Source organism: Pararge aegeria, chromosome 5, assembly GCF_905163445.1.
Source record: "Pararge aegeria chromosome 5, ilParAegt1.1, whole genome shotgun sequence".
Taxonomy (NCBI): Eukaryota; Metazoa; Arthropoda; class Insecta; order Lepidoptera; family Nymphalidae; genus Pararge; species Pararge aegeria.
Window position 1 is genome coordinate 9,116,896 of NC_053184.1, and position 24,693 is coordinate 9,141,588.

General features: G+C 35.6%; 1 protein-coding gene across 5 annotated transcripts in view; it reads left to right on the top strand.

The window, feature by feature from the left end:
- Positions 1-24,693, top strand: part of LOC120623593 (eye-specific diacylglycerol kinase) — a 226,070-nt gene that overhangs the window by 93,741 nt on the left and 107,636 nt on the right. For 4 of the 5 annotated variants that reach the window (XR_005658727.1, XM_039889635.1, XM_039889637.1 and 1 more), the window contains 2 exons: positions 4,815-4,958; positions 7,026-7,759. Coding sequence is in view for 4 of the 5 variants with exons in the window: in XM_039889635.1 (XP_039745569.1) it covers positions 4,815-4,958; positions 7,026-7,759 (878 nt within the window). In the remaining variant the exon portion in view is untranslated. Of the gene's footprint in view, positions 1-4,814; positions 4,959-7,025; positions 7,760-22,121; positions 23,542-24,693 lie in introns of those variants that run through there. The other variant, XM_039889638.1, reaches the window with a different exon arrangement.

Below are 24,693 nucleotides of genomic sequence, written 5' to 3' on the forward strand. Positions count from 1 at the left end.
GTAAAACTTATGCCTCACTTTATGCTCTTTATAGCCATACGCCGGAAACACATTAGAGTGCCGTGTTACATTGTGATAAATCACAACATCGGATTACATTCGGTTCCAATCTATAGCGACGGAAAATGGCGTGATCGTATAGATCAAAACCACGGTTGTAAGATATAGTATCTACTTTATCTTGTAACTGTAATATAAAAGTACCTGTAAAATCAATATATTAAAAACAAGAATTTTAATTGAATCAAGAGAATACCTACCGACTTTTTCCGAAATTATCAGTGAAATAATTATACCTACCAGTAGCTCCAAAATATACTATTATAATAAAATTGTTTTTGTAAGGCATAATATCACTCAGGCAGACTCGTTGGTATCACACATACAAGTCTTTTGGTTGAACATACGTTTTTTCGAAATTTCCTTCGGGTTAAGCATACGTTTATTGAACATGATTGTGGCAAAGAAACGTATGCTCAACCGATAGTCATTTTAGATCTTGCATATGATATGTTTAAGATGAATTTAAAGGTTTCTGAGCAGTTATTAAAATATTGATGTTGGAAAAGCGCAACTGGTTCTTGCTTCTTCACGGTAGAGTTGTGTTTTGAACCGCTGGCAGAGGCAGTACAAACGGACAGACTTTCAGAAAAGATAATTAAGCATGTTTGAAATAAATGATCGTTGAAATTGGTTATCGTTAGAAATAAGTTTTATATATCTAAATGTATTGTTTGGAACTACTGACCCCACTTAAAACCTATTTAAAAGCTTCACTGTATTCCGGTAATGAAAACTATATTATTTTATACTTTATTTTAAAAATTAAAAGGTGTTATTAAGTAGTGTTTAAGTGTTTTTTCGATCCGAGTCCGATCCAGGTCAGAGTTGTAGCTTTTACATAATAAATAATAAATAAATAAATATACTACGACAATACACACATCGCCATCTAGCCCCAAAGTAAGCGTAGCTTGTGTTATGGGTACTACGATAACTGATAAATATTTTTATGAATAATACACATAAATACTTAGATTATACATATAAACACCCAGACGCTGAAAAACATTCATAACTATCACACAAACATTTTCTAGAAGTGGGAATCGAACCCACGGTCTTGGACTCAGAAAGCACTACGCCAGTCGGCCGTCAGCGTTTTTACATGCGTTTGCACATGAGGCTTAACACCTACGCCTCAGGTTGATGGACACAGGATGGCACTATGCTGAACGTGCTCCTTGCATGCTCTGCGTAATGTTGCTATGGTTTGTTTTGTTATATAGGCTATGGTTTTCCACTTAATTGGGATACTATTCATTTGGAAAAAAGTCCTATCTTGAAGCTGAAATATGATGTTATTGGATAGAAGCAAGCGTTACTTTGCGGAAATCCATGATATATTATCAAAATTAAGCTTAATTTGCTATACTCCGCGGAAAGCATGAGAATCTGTGTGATGTAATTTACTTAAGTGCACTTAACAATTATTCATTGTGATGTCAACATCTCCTGAGGATGCTCCGGTTTCGGAGCGAAACGTGCGTAGAGGGCCACACCAAACAGATCTTCGGCAATAGCCGAAGCTCTGTTTGGTGTGGAGTATAAGGATTTAACAAATTATAAATTACATCACACAGATTCTCCTGCTTTTCGCGGAGTATAGCAAATTAAGCTTAATTTTGATAATATTATTATCATATATTATTTTGATAAATTAGTGATATTTTTTATGAGTTGTATCCTAGTATCTACTTACAAAGCATAGGGCTGTAAATATCTACAAAATAGATTTATTTTATGAAGAGAAAACTGCGGGAGTAGTTCAAAAGTGTAGGCAAGAGTTCTCAAACAGGAGTGCGGCTTGACCTTACTCTGTTAGCTTGCGAACTGATGAAATACCAACTGATATTAAGCTACTTCAAAAACTTATATTAATATATCAATAACTGAATAGTTAAATTTGACTGAAAAATTAAATTTAAGACGGTATAGCTGCGACAAATTTAATAAATACAGATTTGAAAAAACAATTGTCCATGCGCTGAGCCCCCTCGTTTCTTACTTTTTTTTTTTTTTAAAGAGGAAACCTATCAACCTGAGGCGTAGGTGTTAAGTAGTGACACCGGCAACCACGCTCTTTAAATCGGAACACAGCATTGCAACAATGCTGCTTATAGGCAATAGCAATCATGGCGGTAGTACTTTCCCGGACGAGCTCATTTATAAAAAGCTTTACTACTCTAACAAAAAAAAAAGCACGATAGGGTCTGGAAAAACTCAGACTGATTTTACCTAGAAAATTTTACGAGATCGACGTTTCGTAATCACCAGTTTTCTCAGCCAAAATTGAGCCGTTTCAATTCTTTTTAGCAATATAAACTACTTATTGACGGCCGCTTGGCGACCCTGCATTCTGTGTCCAAGGCCGTGGGTTCAATTCCCACTACTGGAAAATGTTTGTGTGATGAGCATGAATGTTTTTCAATGTCTTGGTGTTCATATGTATATTCTAAGTATTTATGTATATTATTCATAGATAATATTCATCAGTCATCTTAGTATTTGTATTGTATTGTATTGTCGTAGTAAATATTATTATATATACATATATTATATTACTGTCCCTTAATTCAAATACATAGGACTTTCATACAATATCCCTACTCATATTCCATCCCTGAATATCAAACATTTATTCCTTAACCTGTATACTTATTCACTATCTGGCAGATAAGAAAAAAGAAAAAAGTTTAAGACTTCGGTTTCGATTATGCTATCGTCAGAGCTTCTGGGAATAAAGGGATTTTTCAGATGGACAAATTACAAATTCACCTACGCAAACACCCAAGTAAACTCACATCCCTTAGTCGTTTATCTTTGTGTTTTCCATTCCAAATAAGCATTTATCAGTAGCTAAGTATTAAGTGCTTTGTGCTTTCTGTATGTGAAAGTGGTACTTTCTTAGATTAATAGTCACTTCGTACAAACGCAAGAAGTTACTTGGATTCGCCTCGTTAGGTAGGTAGCGGAACGAATTTTGTAAAAGATTAGGATGTATAAAATTAGTCAAGTATCTCCCAGGTATAGTTAGTAAGTCAGTACGTTAGGATTTTTTGTGTGATGAAAAGCTACTTACGCATACCTCTAGTCAATTTTGTGAGTGGAATTTCGCTTTGATGCATTTCTAAATAAAACCGACTAAGTTGTACGCTATATTTTTTCCTATTTGACGGCCGATTGGCGCAGTTTGCAGCGACCCTGCTTTCTGAGTCAAAGGCCGTGGGTTCGATTCCCACTACTGGAAAATGTTTGTGTGATGAGCATGAATGTTTTTCAGTGTCTGGGTGTTTATATGTATATTCTAAGTATGTATGTATATTATATATAAAAATATTCATCAGTCATCTTAGTACCCATAACACAAGTTACGCTTAAATTGGGGCTAAAGGGCGATGTGTGTATTGTCGTAGTATATTTATTATTATTATTATTTATATACGGAGAGTTCGATTGAAATAATAACATTTGACCCGAAGAAATGAAATCCTTTACCTTAAACAAATTTCCTCGCTATCGAAATGTAAAGCAGAGGGCGTAACCCATTCATCCACAACTTAACCTTCATCTAAGCTCGCCTTCGGCTAGGAGATAAAAACCTTGGTTGAAAATATTATTAGATGATAGGACCAAAATATTATTAGATGTATTAAAACTGACAGTAAATTCTCAGTACTAGCCTTGAATTCAGAAGTGGGTGCTGTCTATCCTCTTGCCTCGGCGAGCTCAAGCCAGTTGGCGGACTGAGTGTAAAGCCTCCCAACTAGCTTTGGGTTTTACGTATTAGTTATAATTACCAGGGCCGATGTTTTCCTTCAACGTTGAAGCAATGTATATTTTAATTTCATAAAACGCAGATAAATTAGAAGAGTTAGAGGTGCGTGTTGTGATTCGAACTCGGCTTCGAAACTTTGAAATCCGAAAGTGAGGTAGAAGTCCTACCCACTGGGCTATTACCGCTTCCCTGTACTGGTGTAAAATCGAACATACAGAAATACACGACTAATATTGAGTACAAAACCACTCCATTGTTTTTCGACATAATGCACTGCATTTAACAGTGGCTAAATGACGATTCTGTATGTTCTTTATTATGTGTGTAAAACAATACATTACTTAAGTTTGGGAAGACCCAATGTTGAATTGCGGCATTATAGCTTCAGGACAACTGCACGTAGCGGGTGGCAAATCCAGCGAGCTTTCAAAAGTTTAACGATATAAATGAACTTATAGAGCTTATAACTGTCCACTATATTATTATCTTACATCTTTAAACGAGCTATTCTTGTATATGTATTAATTGGAATCGGCTCCAACGATTTTCATGAAATTTAGTATAACCGGGGTTTTCGGGTGCGATAAATCGATCTAGCTAGTATTAAATTTTAGAAAATGTAATTTTATTCGTTTTTTCCGGTAATAACCGATTTGGTGCAGACGAAGTTGCACGGGTCAGCTAGTTTTGTTAATGCCTGGAAGGTCAAATATCATCATCAACAGTAACAATCTATAACAGTCTAATGCTGGACTAATGGCTGCCCTGAACGTAAGGGTTTGGCGATAATCACCACGCTGGGCAGACGGGTTGGTGACCGTAGTGTATGATAGTATTAGCACAAAGGATGCTGCTGCCCGTTATCAGTTATATTTCCTATACTCGCCTCGTACGACACCCGCGAGAAGAGGAGGGAAATTTGCCGCAATTGCGGCCACCGCATGCCAAATATATATTGTGTGTATTTTTGTTGCAGGTCCGGTCGGCGTCGTTCGATGAGATACAATTGGAGGCGGCACGTGGCTCCGGCGCCAGTTCTTTGCTGGCTGTGCCACAAGCCGGGGCACGTAGCCGATCTTTCGACTCCGCCGGATCTGATGACTCGGGCACTTACTTAGAGGTAATAAAATTGAATCTTCTCCTTGGGCCGCTTCTAACTAAAACAACTGTTATTGAACTCCTGCTTTACGATTAATACATACAGTGCTTTCGCATTAGTAGCCATACTTCAGCAGGTCGTAAGTTGCAGTGGTAGCTGTTTCTTAGGTGCGCTCATAATGTGATGCAACACAGAAATCTTAACACACTCAGAAATTATTAAAAAATCATATATTTCAATTATCATGTTACTATATTTAGGCCCGCTTGCGCCATTCGGAGTATTTTATTTAACTAAGAGTTAGCTGTTGTACAGGGTGAATACAAATTTACAAAGTATAACGACTTGTTATTGGTTAAATTTTTAACCCTTCAATTTTTAAGGGGTTAATTACTAACTCAGGATTAATAATGTCTAAATTGATTATTCTTCTTGATAAAGCTTATGTGACAAGTTGACCAAACAATAAATTGAAGTACGGTTTCAAAAATCAATCAAAATAAAATGTCTTTCAAAACTGTTCGAAACGTAAAAGATTAGACAGTACTAGCTAGCCAAAATTACGAGCGGTAAATTAAAAAAAAACTCTTGGGTTAATTAATACTGTTTAACGTTGTATCGGCGCAACAGAATATAATAAAGTTTAACTTTTAACATTTTAACCCAGATATTGGCGAAAGCGGGAGTTAAAGTAACTTATTAATAAATTTGGAATCATCATTACCAACATCATTGGAATTTTCATAATATTATTTCCATAATAAAAACACTGCATAAGTGTTTTTATTATGGAAATAATATTATGAAAATTAATGTAGAGTCGAGCCTTCAAGGTCAAGCTTAAAAGCAGTGTTTTTATTATTAAAATCCGTTGCGTAGTTTTAAAGATCTAATCATACATAGGAACAGATAGACAACGGGATATGACTTTGTTTTATATTATGTAGCGATAAGACAACGATTTGATAAAGACTATTTATATATTACATACTGAAAATTTTTTTACAAAAGTCGCGCTTTTAGCTTAGTATCTTAATAGAACATAATATATTCGCTTCACCGAGAAGCTCTAAAGCTATTCTAGTATGGCACGACGCTAGTCAATACAACTAATGAAATATTAAATATTATTATTAATGTTTTACCTACACTTGGAGAAATTATCATTTTTATTAATTTAAAATGCATATAAAAATATATATATATGTATATATAAAAATGTGCATCAAAAAGCAATGTGTCATCACTTGTTTGAAACGTGTCTCATTGTAATACGGACCTTTGAAAAGTAGATCGAAACGGCAACGTTTCCTACTAAGTGACGCTACAGTCGCTATAAGACTTATGTAAAAGGCATATACTAATTTCGGCATCGACGGTTGGAGAGCCGTAGCTTAATTGGAGAAAGCGCTCAGGCCGCGATTGCCAGAGAGTCGCAGGTTCAAAATCCTGTCGGTTCCGAAATTTTTTATATGCATTTTAAATTTATAAAATTAAATAAATTGTTTGAATCGTGAGACGGAATACCTCCGTGCCACTGAGATGGCACTCTTTCACGATTCGCCCCAAGTCATTTATATAAAAAACATAACTACCCGTATGCAGTACGCTAACGTCTCTTGTGCGGTAGCAGTCCGACAACAACCGTTTAAATTAAAAGCGCCCTTAGGCAACGGCGACGATATTAAACGACAAACCGAGAAATATTTATACCGGTAAACAATTTTTTCGTTTAAATTGGTTTTCAGTTTTGAAACCCATATATATTTTGATTAGAAAATGGTTACTTTATTTCAATGTGAAAATGTATAAGAAAAACTTTTCCGTTCAAAATTTTTCTTTGCAAGTTTGGTTATTATCTCAATATTTATACTATCTCGTTATAAAGACTTCAACGATCATATACAAAAATAAAAGGTACAAAATACGAGTAATTTCTTTTACTGAACTAATGATTGTTATTTTTTATAATTGATTTAGAGGTCTCTCTTTATAGATGTGTAAAAATGTGTCCATTAAAGAAACGTGACAACATTGTGAACAGTTTTATTATTACAATGTTTTTTAATATAATTATTTTGATGGCAGGTACCACGTCTTTGGTCACGACGACGATCGGGCAAAGGCACCCCACCACCATGCGTTCACTGTCGTCATATGGAAACCTGGCTAGCTAGACGCAGCGAAGAACGGACCACTCCTGAAAGGCCACCTGCCTCTTCATCTGCGGAAGATGACGACGACGATGACGACGAGAGCGAGAGTGATACACCACGAATATTGCTCGCTCCAACTCCATTGTGTAAAACACTCTTGCCGCCTCCAGTGCAGTCACCGCCCCCGTCTCCGGGTGCACCATCCTTTGAACTACAGCCGCCGATTGACGAACCACCCGTACTGCCTCAAAGACGACGTTCAATATCAAGACAAGAAGCTTTTTTTGTTGAACCTACCGGCAGCTCTCTCGAAAACGTGAGAGCATCGGAGCAGGGCGCGAACAAAGCTCCGAGAGACAGTTTGGTCCATGATATATACTTAGCAGTACCTGAATTAAAACGCGATCGCGCTGCATCTGTAGATTCGTGTTTTTCAAAAGTTTCCGGCGGTGCTAGAGCCGAAGAATTAAGTGAAGGTGGTGAATATTTGACTGTACCCGGTACAGGGCTTCGTTCGCGGTCGGTGGATATCGTTTTACCAACAGCCGAACAGTCACGATACAAAGCGCTCTCGCTAACGGCATCTCAAGCTCAACCGCAAATTAGTCATCAGGTGCCCGAAGAGCCTCAAGCTATTTCTGTCGCACCGCAGGCTTTAGAAAACAGGTTAGTGAATAAACATTACTTTGCTTCGTAACAAAAAAGTTTTTTTATTACTTACTTCCCTTTTTGCCCTTATCCAGCATTATTATTTTACGGTCTCGTTTAATTTATAAAGTGCTCCTTTCCGCCTTTTACAGCGACGTAATAAAATAGTTATTTAATCTTAACTAAGTTCTTCTTTAACGGGAAGTAAAAATAATGTGCAGTACATTTTCTCGTCTTTGTCGCTGTTGGCAAAATTTTAAAGCAGACTGTTACAGCAGACTGCGATAAAAATCTTACCGTAGAATCTACTTAGAAGTAGAAAATTGTGCGATTGACATCATTTACGTCACAGCATTCAATATCTCTACAGTTTAAGGTGGATTTCATAATCAACATAACACATACGTTATAATAATAAACCTGAAGTTAAAGAAGCACACACTAAAATTTACAACACGACTAGAATACCTAACATTGCGATTTTCTACCTTAAACAACTATCGCGCCATTCGGAAGTGTAAAGCTTGATAATGCTATATAAACCGCAAGTTTGAAATGAGAAAAGTTGTGGCTTGAGGCTTTATTACAACAGTCATGTCTGTCATTTAACTTGCTGTTTATATGAAAGGACATGAACTTTTTCTATTATAGTTTAGCAGGGATGTTATTTTATACTTAAGACTTTAGATAACAAAATTATCGCTATTAGAAATACCTACGTGCTTTGTTAAGCTAATTAGTGTACCTAAATTTAACTATAGCATTAAATACTGTACCTACTCTAAATATGTTTGTTATTCAAGCAAGCAACAGCGTCCAACGTACTTAACTCTATACTGAGAAGACTGTAGATAGGTTGTTATGACAGCAATGAAAATAAACAATTTGAAGTCTCTACCTGACACGGTTCATGAGAAACAGCTGACAGTTAGACGGGCGGACGAACGGATATAAGCTTAGTAATAGGGTACGTTATGTTAATAGTAAAAAAAATATCATCATTATTGATAACATTCAGCAACAAAGATCATTTCATTTCACTGCTGGGACCTGTCCTAGAGATGCTTGCCTTTCTCATAAGAGAGAAGGTTCTAGAGTTTAGACTCATTAGCTGCTTCTAAACTAGATCCTGTGATCTGCTTTCGATGTATAAGAACAGTGCCATGTTATTTTATTGTCACTAAAAATACAAAGTTAGTTACCATTTTTCAGTTCTGGATGCCAGATAGGGCTTGAAAAATGGATTAAAAAATGTTTAATCAGTAAGATATACGAACGCAGCCTGCTTAAAATTTGAATCACCCAAGTGCGAATGAGACAAATTCTGAAAATAAATCCACGATTGGGCTAGCTTTCGATCGCTCTGATAATTCTCACAATACGAAAAACAGTTTATTGTGACGTTAAAATAAATTATTTAGAATGCACAAAATTAAGTCCCTTGTCCCCCTCACAGAAAACGTTAATTTTGTTTATTCATTTTTCTTATTACAAAAAAACTTACGATAAATTAATTAATGTACCTGCTAGTCATACGGAATTGTGCTTAGAATGCTGCCGGCATTTCCCATGTGATCGAGTTATTAACTTCATAATTACGCCATTTTGGCGCCTTACACACTTAAACAGTAATACAAAATTTATCAAGTGTTCACAGATCAAATACGGGATTGCAATCTCGCATTTATAATTTGAGCTTCGATAACAAAACATTGACCAGTAAACGATCAAAAAGCAATTACCTATCTGTCACGTAGAATTGACAATTGGCATGTGTCCTCTCGGGGACGTTAAGAGCGTTCATTTGAAACAAAAGTTACATATTTGTCCGATGTCTCAATGTTTTATTTATTACTTTCAGGTTAATAAAAAAAACATTGAACTAAAAATTAGCCCCTGCAATCTTACCTGATAAAAGAGGATGGTCTGCCATGAGCGGCCATGTAGTTTCCTTACATGGCCTCGTACCGGAACGCAAAATCGCTTGGCAAAACGTCTTGGTCGGTAGGGTTACTGTCTAGCCACGGCCAAAGCTAGACCAGAAAAATCATTAATATTTCTCAAACTTGAAAACTAATTGCATTCATTACCAAAAGTAATAAATAGCTGATTGCGCCTCATTATCTTTAATACATCTGTATTTGGTTGAACATGTACCAGTAATCTCTTGTATGTTTATTGTTAATATACCATTCAGGTTTTATACCATTTTGGAATTAATGCCGTTTGAAAACACTTAGGTCCACAACTGGGCTGTATATTTTATTTGTATAAGAATAAACTATCTACATATACCCCATCTATCAACATTGATGAGTTGGTGCTTTGGGAAATAAGAGAAAATTTATGGTAAAATGCTTCTCCATTCTCAGCCCACTAAAGGCTAACTGCTGGGATAGGCTTCCTATCTCACATCACGGCTAGCATGGGCAGGAGACAATTATCTCTCCGGGAAGAGGATAAAAATGTATCTTCTCCCACTGTCCCACAGTTATATCAACTCTCAGAGCACTGGCGCACAAGTGTAAATATTATCCAAATAATATATGTGTAATAGTAAACAGGGGTAAACTTCTCCTACTCCCTGTTCCCGCGCTTTAGCAGATATAATTTTTGTATTCTGCCTGAGCTAGCCCTGCTAGAAAGAGGAAATAAGAACATTAAAACACACCACGCATGCTTCAATGTGTGTTGGCGGCCTAATAGAAAAATTTAACGCAAAGATTCTAATGGTAAAAACATCGACTTTAATACACACAACGTCAATACACACATCGCCAACTAGCCACAAAGTAAGCGTAGCTTGTGTTATGGGTACTAAGATGACTGATCAATATTTTTATAAGTAATAGGTATACATAAATACTTATAATATACATATAAACACCCAGACACTGAAAAAGTTCATCACACAAACATTTTCCAGTTGTGGGAATCGAACCCACGACCTTAGACTCAGAAAGCAGGGTCGCTGCCTACTGCGCCAATCGGCCGTCGAGCAACTTTACCGTCTTGCTTGCTTGCTGCACCGATTGCTACTTTACATTAGCAAATCGTTTAGCTATCTCGGTAACTTTTATTATTCTACGGATGACCTAATTTCTGAATATATCGCGCGAATGAAATAGAAGAATAAATGTAAATAAATCAAAATTTATTTACTATCATTAAGGAAATAAAATTGAGAACAACTTTTTCGAAGAGCCTGTTGTAAAACGAAATGCAATGACACCGATTTTTAACGTGTGATAGCTTTTTGTCAGGCACACTTTTATCGTGATTTGGTTCTTGCTATTTTTCACTTCAAACACTTTTTTGAACGTTCTTTTGTGTAGCACATAAAAAATATTGCACCCCAATATCGAAACGGTTTCAACTCCTTTGCCTTTTAAGAAAACCTCATTTTCTGATCCCTGATTCGTTTATACTCATATATAGGTAAAAGAATAAGTTAACTAGATCATCCATAGTATCATTTTGAATAGCTTTGTAGCATTTTATTTTCTGATAAAGATAATTAGTAATAAAAATGCGTTTTTCTTAATAAAGAATAAATAAAGTACGACAATACACACATCGCCATCTAGCCCCAAAGTAAGCGTAACTTGTTTTATGGGTACTAAGATGAATGACGATTATTATTATGAAAAATAATATATTTTTATCAATAAATACTTATATTATACCGATAAACACAAACATTTACATTTGTGGGAACCGAACCGACAGCCTTGGACTCAGAAAGCAGGTCGCTGCCCACCGCGCCAATCGGCCGATTTTCCGTTCTCAAACTGTAGTGGCGAGTTTTTTTAAGCGGTTTTATTTTTGCTGTCATAGAGGTAGTATAAACGAAGCTTTACCGGCTTTATAAAAATATTTTTTCTAGTTCAACTAAAAAAAATACAGACGCTCGTATAAAATTATTATTCTTTGTGCCACGAACTTGAGTTCAGTAAAATAAAAAAAAACATACTAAGTGGGTATTTTGAGGTCATCTATGTTATATCTTATACATAGCACCCTTCCACGCTTCGCTTTGGCTTAGTCTGATATTAATTCCCATTCCCATGGAGTATATTTATGAGAAAAAAGTATATTAAACACTATTTTATATTGAAACGTTGTGTACAAAATTCAAGTCAATCTTTTGAATACTTTTTGATGTATATAATCGTCGAGCCACTTTATCTTCTTGCTTGCAGCTCCGATTGCTACTTTACATTCGCAAATCGTTCAGCTTATATTACTCTACGGATATTCTAATTTCATTTCTGAATATATCGCGCCGATGAAATAGAAGAATAAATGTAAGCAAATCAAAATTTATTTACTATCGCTTAGGAAATAAAATTGAGAACAACTTTTTCGTATATATATATATATATATATATATGCATAAATGTTAGATTGGTTTATAAAATAATATATTTTTAAGTTATAAGGGTTCATCAATAACACATTTTTGAAGGCTTGAGTTTAGCGCGTTCTAAAAAATAAACTCGTCGTCCCATCCTATCAAACCGTATTTATTCCCTTTGATGTTTTAGTTTTTTAATAGCCCTGAAACATTTTCTTCACACTTGCACATTGACGGACTTTCATAGAAACTTTCATCCTTTATTTATCCTCCTCAGGTGTAATTTCTTTCAGTTTTATACTATGTATTAACTTACATTGGGAATCGTGCTATAATATTTTTCAAATATCACATGTAGCTTCAGAGTTGAGCGCGTTTCAACGAAACAACAAACTCTTCTGCTTTACTTTAATTTAATTAATAAAAAAAGAGAAAAGTTTTGATTTTCTTGGTGGCTTAACGTGCTCTCTGTCTCTCCGGGACGGGGGTTGCAACCGCCCATTGCATAACTTCGGGCTGGTAACAGACAACGCTTAAATACCCTATAATTTTTGGCCCGTCCCAGGTTCGATCCGTAGTTGAACATGCCAACTAGACCAAAGAGGCGTTTGAATTTAATTTAAAGGTTAATTTATTTAATAAAACTCATACTGACTGAATGACAAAGATCGTCAAAACATACATGTCTATAATATATTTATATATATATATATATATATTATTTATATTTATATATTTGTATAATTTTTAAATCTTATTTATTGCACCACCTACCTCTTTTCTATGTTTTTTCCTTTTACGCCATTGGTTGCCTGGAAGAAATCGCTATGTAGCGATAAGGCCACCAAATTGTACTCTCTTGATTTGTATTTATATCTTTGTAACTACTTTTTGTTTCTTTGGTGTACAATAAAAGTGTATTCATTCATTCATTCATTCATAAATAAGTGCCTTAAGAACTTTCCAATTTATGACGTCCGATAAAGAAAACCATGCGATAAGTGGAGCATGAGATCATAATCTAATAATTAGATTTTCCATCTTTTAAGTCAATTTGTGTTAGTTTCAGTCAATTCTACTGGAAAACTTTTGTTCACGGTAAAATACGTGTATAATTAATGAGATTAAGTAGACCATGTAATAATAAATTACTTATATAGGTACGTTTAGGTAAAACCTGCATATATTATCAGCATTAGTATCAATGTGACGCACGCTTCGATCTAATTACTGACTCCTTCTCTTCTAACTTGGCCTTTTTCTGTACGTAAGCTATCCGCTTGTTGTACGACTTATTGTGTGCTAAGCTTACTTTGATAGTATTCAATTTGACTCTGCACAGGTTCAAAAGTGAGGTGTAAAATGAGGATGCCATTTAAAGTTAGTAAAAGTAGTAAAGAAGTAGATAAGTCTAGAAATTGCAAATTAAAATCAAAAGTATTTAAGTTCCCAATGAGTTATGTAATTTTATAGAGCTTACAATTATTGGCTTTGTCGAACTAAACTCCACATGCAATTATTATTGTAGGTAGGTACTGCCACTACTAGCTTCGTTTAATTGTTAAAGTTTTTCTAGAAGAGTAAGCTGTAGCGATAAGACCGCCTTTGCACACCTCAATATTATAGACAAGACTAAGTTTTTTCTGTAGGTGTATTTTATTACTTTGAACAAAAATTAACCTAATGTCAAGACTCTCTTGTCCTGTCAGTATTGTAATATTTGTGTCATCCACGCGTACAGCGTGCTCTCCAAACAATCAACAACCATATTCTTCTTACTACCGGCTTCTTACGCTATGATCACTTGTATTGATAGGGCCGCAGTTGCACTCTACCACTTATTCCTATCTTTATTTCCCTGTAATGTTTAAAATTTTTCTTTTGTTGCATTAAAAATCTATCTTTCAAAAATTTTCAAAACGACTGTACGGCTTCTTTGCAAGTTTAAAATGACTATTTCGGTTTCACTTTCGCATCGAATTCTAACTCTGTATTGACCTGTTTAATAATAATAATTGTGAGAACAATATAAAGGGCATCATTAAACCAGTGCTTCGAAGCAATACTCCGATTTTGAAATTTACGACTGATCACATTCCGCCGAAATTTAATTTAAAACTTTCCTACTGCAATTTAGAAAATTCGTTATAAGTTTTAAGGGTTACGAAAGACCGGAAAGGAGGATCTTCAATTATACATTAAAGAGCCTCCTTTCTAATCTTTTGCATAAGTATGTCGTACCTCGCATATAATTAAAATGCTATTAGGTTTTTAATTAAGAAAATAAGTTTAGCCCCTTTCTTTTTTGCGATGTATCACACAGGAACTATACAATGTTTCGGCATATAAACTAACTTAATATGACACTCTCCGAACCATAAATTGGCAACCGTATCTCGCAACAGCGACTGTTTCTCTGTTATTTTAACTTCGCAAGTAGTCGCGTATCTTGGGGATAAGTAAGCGTGTTGTATCAACTTAGTTGTAAAGGTTTTATTCAACGTTGGCCTAGCTTTGGGATGATCACGATAAGAATGTAGATCTTTTCTTTTAGTCTTCAAAATTGCTGGTAGGTACTCTGCTGGATCAAGTGCCTCCATTGCACTATTCCGCCATTATAGCCATTCGTTTATACATGTATTCTCATGACTAACGCAATTATCACTGCATTTAACATGCTTGGGTGCCTGAGTGGATTTAAGGTAAATCTGTCTAAGAGGCGATTGTGCATAAGGTATAGAGCCCAAATTTCTGCAGAGTAAATTAGACATGGTAATCATAATCGTCATCATCATCATATCAACCGATAGATGTCCGCTGCTGGACATAGGTCTTTTGTAGGGAGTTCCAAATTCCACGGTTCTGTGCCGCTTGAACCCAGTCTGTTCACCTCGTTGACCAACGTTGCGCGTAACAGTTCGGGGCTGCCATACCAGCACCTTGGGACCCCAACGTCCATACTTTCTCCAAACTATGTGCCCGGCCCATTGCCACTTCAGCTTCGCGATTCGTTGAGCTATGTCGGTAACTCTGGTTCTTCTACGAATCTCCACATTTCTGATTGGTAATACGATTACATTTTATACACCAAGTCGAATTTCCGGCAAGAATTTCTAAATTTTCGGATTTTTGCGATTTTTTAATTTTAGCCAACGCTTTAACGGTAAAGGAAAACTATTGCGAGGAAACCTCTATTTCTGAGAATTTGTTAAAACGTTCTCAAAGCCGCGAGAAGTATGGCCAGCGTGATAGACAAAGATTTAAACACTTCTAGTTCTGAGAAGGTGGTTCCTAGTTACTTAAATTTATCGGCCTGCTTAATCAAGAAACCTGATGTACTGAAAAAAGAAAAGCAACAAACACACAGTCACATTTATGTGTAATCATATTATACGGATGTAAAGCAAGTATATCGTTCTTCTCTATGTATGAATGAAAAGCTGGCTACGCCCGTGCCCTGACGTGGAAAAGACAATGGATACATTGTCTCTGATGTTCATTGTGGCGGAAATTACGATTACGCAATACTCGGGCTTCAAAATAAATCTGTGAAATTTATTTGAATAAGTAGAATATGCCTCGTTGATTTAAGCCGTTTTTTTTATCTGTTGAAAAATCGTTGGCATGCGTTAAAAGGCCTTGGACTGCAGATTTAACGCTTGCCAAGTGAAGTCTGTTAGATATATTTCATTTAATTTAAACCTTTTTGATATGTTTCTAACAATTCGATTGATAATACGACTACAAAAGATTTCGGAACCTTTAAAGTCAGTCATGTGGTAATATTTTGTAATTCCAATAATATATATTTTTATCGAATTGATATATTGAGTCGAAGGCGAGCAGTAAAGGCAGAAACATAATATTTTGCCAAACTATCTGTCTACTTCCGGCTCACTGACTGCAGTCAGTTACTAGTCATTTTTTATCGTTACCCGTTCAGGTCATTAATATTTTTATATTATGTTTGAATTTATGTTATTCTTTGTTAACGTCACTGAGATTCATTTACAACGAAAATGTAGTTTCTTTTTTTAGGTAAAATAAGTAGTGCGTGGTATTGGCTCGTTTTTTCGCTGGCTTGAAAAGTTTCATTGGATCAGACTTTTTCAATGTCAAATATTATAAAAGAGGTATGACTGCAATATTTTAAATATTATAAAAATTACTAAATATGTTCTGGAAAAACCGAAGACGACGAATATTATGAAATTACCTACATTTACTGCATCCCAACCAGTAATTGACCACAGCATTTGAGTCGGAATATCCAACTACGTCAAAAAACGCATTAACAATAGCTTAAAGTTATCTAATGTGAATTATGTTTAGTGGTTTAAAATATGTTTCTATCTTATACATGAATCATGTCATGTTTCATCCAAGAGATTTTATGACTTAGTAACTGATTGGACGTAAGTACTTTTTTTACGTTGAAACTTGGCCTGTCGCATTTCCGTGTGCCTTGAGTCAAGTAGCAGTAGCTATCCCCAATCTCATTGGTCTAATGAAATCCGCTGTCAGTTACTTCCGTCCTGGCGATATAAAGTAAGTAGAGTTTTGGGTATTTTAATTAAACCGTTTAACAAAATTTCGTTGTCGAAATTTTAAACATCGAATATTCCTGTGTAATTGAATTCCTAACTTTTCTACCGCAATTTAGGAAATGTTGAACACGTTTTAGGGCTAAGGAATAAACTTTTTGGCGTTAAAATGTTATGATAAAAATCTGCGTCGAAGAATAAATTGAATAAACTTTTTTTATATAAACCAAGCAAACGTTTTCAAACTTTATAGAGATAGGTAACATTACGTTTCTGCTATATACTCGTAATTTACATCTTTAGTAAAAAAAGCCGCTAATTGCGAATTGCACATGCAAAAGACGGACTCCGTAGATGCCAAGGTGCAATATTGTTAGCCCATTACCAGCCCACAATAGAGCAAGGGTCCCCATTTAGAATAAGATGGGCTTTGCCGTACTCCAACACGCTGGCCAAGTACGCTTAGAAGACTTAACACTCCTGTGAGAACATTATGGAGAACTCTCAGGCAAGCCAGTTTTCTGAAGATGTTTTCCTTCACCGTTAACGCAAGTAATGTTTGATTGCTCTGTAAAGTTATTAAGCTATCACAGCAATATTAAATACTATAATAAAGTATTTTCATTATTAAGATCGAGCAAAGAACACCAAATAAACAAGTTTCTTGTTAGATTACCCTTTAATTTTTAACTTATAGTTATTACTTGTTCTTGAAGCGGCAATAGAAATAAACTAACTAAAAAAACTTCTCTCTATTCTTCTTCTATAACTGTTCATCAACTGAGCTCCAACAGACATGAAGAAGGATGGACGGGCAGAAGGACAGTGGAGGCTTAGTTATGGATTTGTCATATTTTAAAGGGAGTTTTAAGAGGAACTGGATGGATAAATGTTTGAGTGGTTTTGCCCCCTACCCTTATAAGGGAAACTTGGATTTGGAGCGAAATGCCATGCCAAACCAACCATTCTTTTTCTAGACACTTTCTGTATCTCAAACGATTTATGTAATAAATTTTGAGTCAAGTTCCAGCGCTTTCTTTACATCCCTATCCCTATCCCTACTAATATTATAAATGTCAATGTAAGTTTGTTTGATACGCTTTCACGCAAAAACTACTTAACCGATCGTCATGAAACTTTGAACACATATTCTTGGAAGTATTAGAAGTAATATAGAATACTTTTTGTCCCGACATTAAGCTCGGTTCCTTTGAGAGAGGGGATGGGGAAATGTTTGACGATTTTACATCATAACTCCGACAAATTATAACCGATTTAAATAATTATTTTTGTACTATAGAGGTTATCATATGTGTTTAATTTTACCCAAACTGTGGTTGGAGATAGAGGACAGAACTCCTCAGCGGACAGCATCAAACCCCTCAGTTAAGGCTTAGCGATACTGAAAACTTTAATTTTTTTTTAGATCTACAACTAAATTTAATGCCACATCAAAAAACAAAATCAAACGCAGACACGCAATACGCAACATTTAGTAAAGAAATAAATGTATGGACCATAAAGACGTGTCCACGTTGAGTATTCATAGGTACTTGTGTTTAATTACAAACAAAGTGCTTTAACTTCAAACACGCGATAAGGCGTAGAAAAATTAAAGCATGTACCACGCTATTTTCTTCCGTGTTTAATTGTGACTGTTCTTTATTGTGCTTAAAATAGCCTTCGTCCCAAAGTGGTCGATCACGCGGTTACTACTGTTTATAAATAGATTTATCACTTGGCAGATGTGTTAGCGAATCCCGTAGCCGCGCCCCGCGGACGTCTTAACATACGTACATCTCTTTTAATCCGTCCAGCTAAATCACTTGTTTGTTTATAATCATCGGATAATTTAGGTAAAAAGCGGCTCTTTATAGCTTACGTAAAGGCTTATTGGGGGAATATCGCGAGAATCTTATCCTTCAGTACATCGATAAGTTGTACTTTCTCGTTGGTCTAGTGGTTACTATAGTCGACTGCACAACGCGAATTCCGGGATTCGACCCGGGTTGGGCCACTTGATAGTATTATGTTTTTCTTAAACAAAACTAAGTACCAAACCCGTATTATCGGTGATTCAGCCCCGTGCTTCGGAGAGCTTGTAAATCTGCTGGTCCTGCGCCTTATGTCTTTCCGGTCGTGTCGGAGCCATCCTGTCGGACGACAAGAGTGAGAGAAAAAAGTGATCACCTGTTTTTGCGCACACACTTTTGCACTATAAATCTCCCGCGTAAGTCTCTCTGGACTGACCACCGTGGTCGAAGTTGATTAGGGAAACTGTATCTAAATTGAACTGTACCATAAACCCCAGAGGCTACCTACTGTTGTAAAGGAATATTGTGCGAAGAGGTTACTGAAGACAGGGTAATTGGGGTTTGAAATGAGATGGCGGACGCCTGCCATTACCTTAACATATAATTTCAAGAATACGGCAGATGTTGACGACTTGTCAACTTTAAATAGGTCCTCCAAATGACCCAACGATAGTCGGCAAAGAGGCGTTTCCAAATTATTATTTAGATAAAAGTATGCTTTCTGAAAAAATAATAGTTATTGGTCATTTCGGGCAAATTCGGGCATTTCATTTTGTATGTAAGTGTAACTGATGGAGTTAGCAAATGCGAACGAAGTAGTTACGTTTTTATTAAGGTATAATTGTTATTAGTTTAAGTTTTTCTTTACATTTTGAATAAGCTTATTTATCGTATTAGGTTAAGCCTGTAAAAATAAATTAAGTTTTATAAATAAATAAATAAATTAAATGGCCGTGATAAAGTATACAATATTTAGGTACTAAATATCTACTGGTTCATTTATAAAAAAATAATGTCTTAATTTTTACCGTGAAGTTCATTTAAAAACCATTGGGCACAAAAGATACCTACTTGAAAACTTTTTTGAAGGAAGCCTCCATTATTTTTGCTAAACCTGTCCCTTTAAGATTAATGACGATAATTACTTCAAGCTTGTCTAACAAAGAATAGAAAATTAAAATTTGAAGATTTTAAGTTCAAGAAAAGGGAAGCAATAGATACCTCTTATTTTAATGCAATGTATGCTGTAAGTAAAAATTAAACAATATTGATGTATTTCATTACATACCTAAATATTACTGAATCTGTATTATTTACGTAGCGGATACGGCATAGCGGAAAGTGAAGTCGAAATCCTGTCCACTTCGCTATCACCGCTTCTCTTTACCTTACTACTTCTACGTTATACCTTAATACTTTTTAATATTATTAGATAACAATGTATTAAAATTCGTCTTAATTAACATACCTAAATGAAGAGTTTCGTTGACATAGATTTATTATTACACGTAGTATAAGATTGCCATTACCTACCTTTGCCTATTTATGTGAAGGTTAGGTCAAATTTGATAAAGCTGTTCTTAAGATTAGCGCGGAAAAATAGAAAGAAAAGCAAAAATAACACATTTACTACTGACGTGGTTATTATTTTACGTAACTGACGTAGGAGCTTAAGAGGCCCGTAGGTACTTTAAAACGGGTTCGTTCAAGAGGCTAAATTGGTAAAGATAATTTAATTATAACACATATATCAATAAAACAAACAGAATTACTATCTTAATAAATAAATATAAATTAATTATTAAACTTGTTATTGTCAACTAACAAAGTGTGTTTTCCTTGTTAGTTGACAGTTAATTCAAAGTCAAATTTAATACAGAAAACCGAGTCTGCTTTTATTGTGCTGCTAATAATATGTTAGCTTTGATACATATTTGTTTAGTTCGAGATGAAATAATTGGTTCTATTTCCGGCTACTTAATCAATTACTGAAAAAAAGACGAAACATGAATAAAAGTAACTTTTAAAAATTTTTAAAAAAAATAATGAAATTGAATTTACTCAATAAAATTACGCTTGCTGACACGTACACTACCACTTATGGCCTCTAAGTGAAGTAACTCGAAGCTATTAGAAGTGAGTACCGTTGCGAGGTGTGAAGAAGATTTATTCGAAATTATTATTTTCGCTACGCCTGTTCGGCCCCCACACTGACAGTTAAAAGTTAATTTAAAACAAGTATTTTTTAAACGTGTTCATCGTTATTATCATTAACCCATAAAATGAAGGTTGTATTCAAATATGACGATAGCTAAACTAAGGTCAGTATAGAAGACGATGCTCTTTCAACTCACACAAGATAGAACAATGATTGTTAAATTGCAAAATGATGTTGGAAAAGAGTAATTCTTACAGTCTTCTTCTTCGTAGAATCTGCGTTTCAAACCCGTAGTAGAGTCACTACAAACAGACATACTTGACGTTTCAAAAGTTTTTACCAGGCCTACTTGAAATAAATGAATTCTGAATTTTGAATTTTGAAAAGGTACTATTACAACATATGATCAATAAGAAGCTAGATCTAGCCCTTATTTGTGCAAACGCAAATCACGTGACATGATAATAATGCCTCGATGGAATGGTGAAAGCTGAAAAAGTATTGGACTTGGACCGAGATTACCACCATGGTGAATGATGAGTTTACTGTTATTGTTCCTATATTTGTTTAAGTCAATGGTCTTCTCGCAAATAGCTTCGATGAACATCTTAAGAAGCTTTCGCTTGGTTGTTGGAGCAAGGGTTGTATACAGAAGACAGTAGTTCTTGAACCGGCTCCAGAGTGATGATTTTCACCACTCTGAAGCCCTGACCGCCTTTCTCGGGTACTCAAAAGACCAAAGCGGCGGAGTGAATTAAAAAAAATGTAAATAAATAAATGAGAGAAAAATCTAAAATTCCTAAATAACATTTACACATATACATTTTGCAGTGGTTCCAAATTATGTATTTTGGTGTGGAAATAACTTTTAAAGTTTTAAATTAAACATGGTTTATACTCAATAGATGGATTACATTGGTAAAAAATATTATGAATTGTCTTTGAAAACATTGCGAATACATTTTTTGCCTTAGCCTCTGTTAAAAAAATAAGCCAGCCCTTATGTCACCATATAAGGCTATAAAATGTTCAGCCACCAAAGGCCTCTAGCAAGTTTCGATTAAAGGAGTCACTACTAAGTAAAATTTTAACCCCGGAAAAACGTAACGTCGACGAGCTTTAAGTATTTAATTAAATTTATTTATTTAATAAATTAAATTTTTTAAGTTTTCTATAGCACACTACCTCGAAATTATATTGATGAGCTGTGGCCGAGGTACCTATGAGTAAACCCGTAATTGCAATAAAAACCACTAGGCTAGTTTCGTGATCAGTAAGCTCGAATTACGATAGGTACATCAAGAGGTGACAGGGTCAAACTAGTGAAGGTCAAACTCTTTACCGTGTAGGGTTCAAAATATGCGGGTCCTTGGACGTCGATCACATCGTCGCGTCGATCGCGCGCATTTCTATTTCGGCACGAATGCGGCGACACGAGACGAGCTTGCGGCAGCGCCCGCGCACACTTGTAGACCCTCTTTAGTTAACGTGTATGTGTCCCCAACCGAACACGCTCCCGGCATAACCACAACCAAACTCGTAGAATACAATCCGATGAAAACAATAGTGTGTGAATATGAATCATCAAACCAGTAAATCGTGTTCTGTGTCAAAATGTAGTTGTGTAGGAAGAAGAATATAATACATGAAATAGTGATCCAACCTATAGAATATTTTAAAGTAGCGAATGATATAAGGACCTTTAATATTGTGGTATTGATCAAGAAATGTTTATGCAAATAAAATAACTAAAAATCTTTATTGGGATAATTTTCGTGACAAACTTCGCGTGTGAACTCTAGGTACAAGAGAGCCAATAACAATTTTAGCAGTGTTTAAAATAAATAACTACGTAGGTACCCACGTTGAATTAATGTCCCTCGATATACGATGTTATAATATTCTATATACATTCCAGTATTCCGTGAAGGTCACGCCTTGTTGACTCTACCAAAGTCAACTCAATGTGTCCAGAATCTTTTCTTATTTGAAGCTTTTACTTAACCTTTCTATACCCTCAATTCTTTTAAATATGAAATTTTCAATCATTCATTGAGTAGAGTGCTCATAATCTAATAATTATAAACTATTTTTTGGTTTAATCAAATGGAAAATCAGTTTATTTAATTCAAAGAAGCTAAAGCATGGCATATAAACGTTAGCTCGTGCTGAAGCCAGACATTACACAAGTTCAATGACATCACTAAAATATCGATTTACATAACACATGAGTACAATTGTATCGTAATGATAGATACTGTTGCTCGTGTATGATCGATTTTTACATTATTAGAGCAAACGAAAACAAAGTGCTTCAGTCAATTGGCTCATTTATGCGATAGAGCAGGTGATATCACCGCATAATAGACGCATTGACGACGGCTGGGTGCTCGGCGCGCCGCTAATGTGTGCGCGAGATACCACAATGTTTGCTTTGTGATAATGACGGGATTCTGCGCGCGCATACCGGCATCGTACCAAAACGCTGACCACGTGCTTTTCACCGTGCCTCGCGGACAATAATAATTAGAACTGAGATATATATACAGATAGATACAGTGCGCAAAAGTGTGAATATTACGTCACGTAACGTGTTGGTGATTATTGTGAGTGCAATATACGGAGTGTGTCGGTGTACTGGTGCGCCGATATGTTGTTGCATGGTGACGTAGCGGGAGGGCCTGTACAACGGAGGCACTTAGGTCTCTTAGGAGTTCTATGCTCTCGTGGAGTACAGGCCGGGGCAGCGCGAGTCGCTCGCGCCCGCCGCCCGCGAGGCCGCCAGTACTGCTCGAGGAGCAATCGAGTGACGAGGACAGTGACCATGATTCCCAAGGGGCGCTGCTCGCGGGCGCCGTCGCCAGGGCTAGACGACGACATGCCGTAAAGTTTAAGAGGAAGTCAAAGATTGCCTTCAGAACACCAAGGTCGGTTAAACTTTTTGAACACAAAGCCGGTTTTATAATAACAAGGGTGACGATTCTTTTGTATACATATTTTTAAACTAAACTGCATTGACTGGTCTTAAAGTAGTGCTTTCCCATTCACGACGTTTGCGGTTGAAAAGGATAGATCTATTTTTAAACAAGTCAACTCTAGAGCCTTATAGGCGAATGCCTTAATGCAGCCTTAGTGTAAGTCTTTCACATTCACATAAGTGTATATCTCCAAAAGTCAAAATTTGACCACTTATCCGATTTACGTTACTCTTAAGATAAGTTTATTTACGTAATAATAAGGATACCGTAGCAATATTTAAGAAACACCATCTTCTATGTAACAGGAGCTGCCTATCTGTTGAAATTAATTAGTCTAATGAGGATGATTAGGACATTTTATATTTTATGTTTTTCTCTTTATAAATAGAATCAAAAGGCGATCGACCAACTGACTGTTCAATCGATCCACAAACTATGGACAAAACCCTAGACGAATAGGCCACCGATTAGAAAAAAAGAGTGCAAAATAGGGGCTTAAAATTTTTATGAGTTTTGAACTTAACATGACCGACCCAGCAGTCAAAAACTAGTTCATTAATATTCTCAAAACAATTGTAACGTGTACCAATCATATTGTTATATAGAGCGAATGTAAATATGTTTGTTTTTAGATTAAACTTATAAGTCTAAAAGACTTATAGTACTATTATCATGAAATTTTGCATGAAACCTTGTCGGAGTTACAGAAAAGGACACAGGGTACGTTTCATCTAGAAAAAAAGTACTGTTTCATAGGGCTAGAAAAATAACTAAAGCACAACCCGAATTAATTGAAAAAATCTTTATTAATGCAAGCGTAACCGCGGGCAAAAGTTTGTATCTTAAAGTGAACGTTCGAAAAAGCTTAAGCTCGGGACTTGCGACTGGCTGCCCGTTATTGTTAGACAATTTGGGTCAATCAATGAATGTCCGATACATTGTTCACATTGGCCAGATATCACGAAGAACTGCAGATATCGTCATGGGATTGCATGGCTAAGGTTACAAACTACTATATACTATTTAGGTTGTGGATTAAATTATGGCCACAATTTCATTTTATGATGTCAAGTGTAACATTTCGTCAGATTCGGTTTGTCT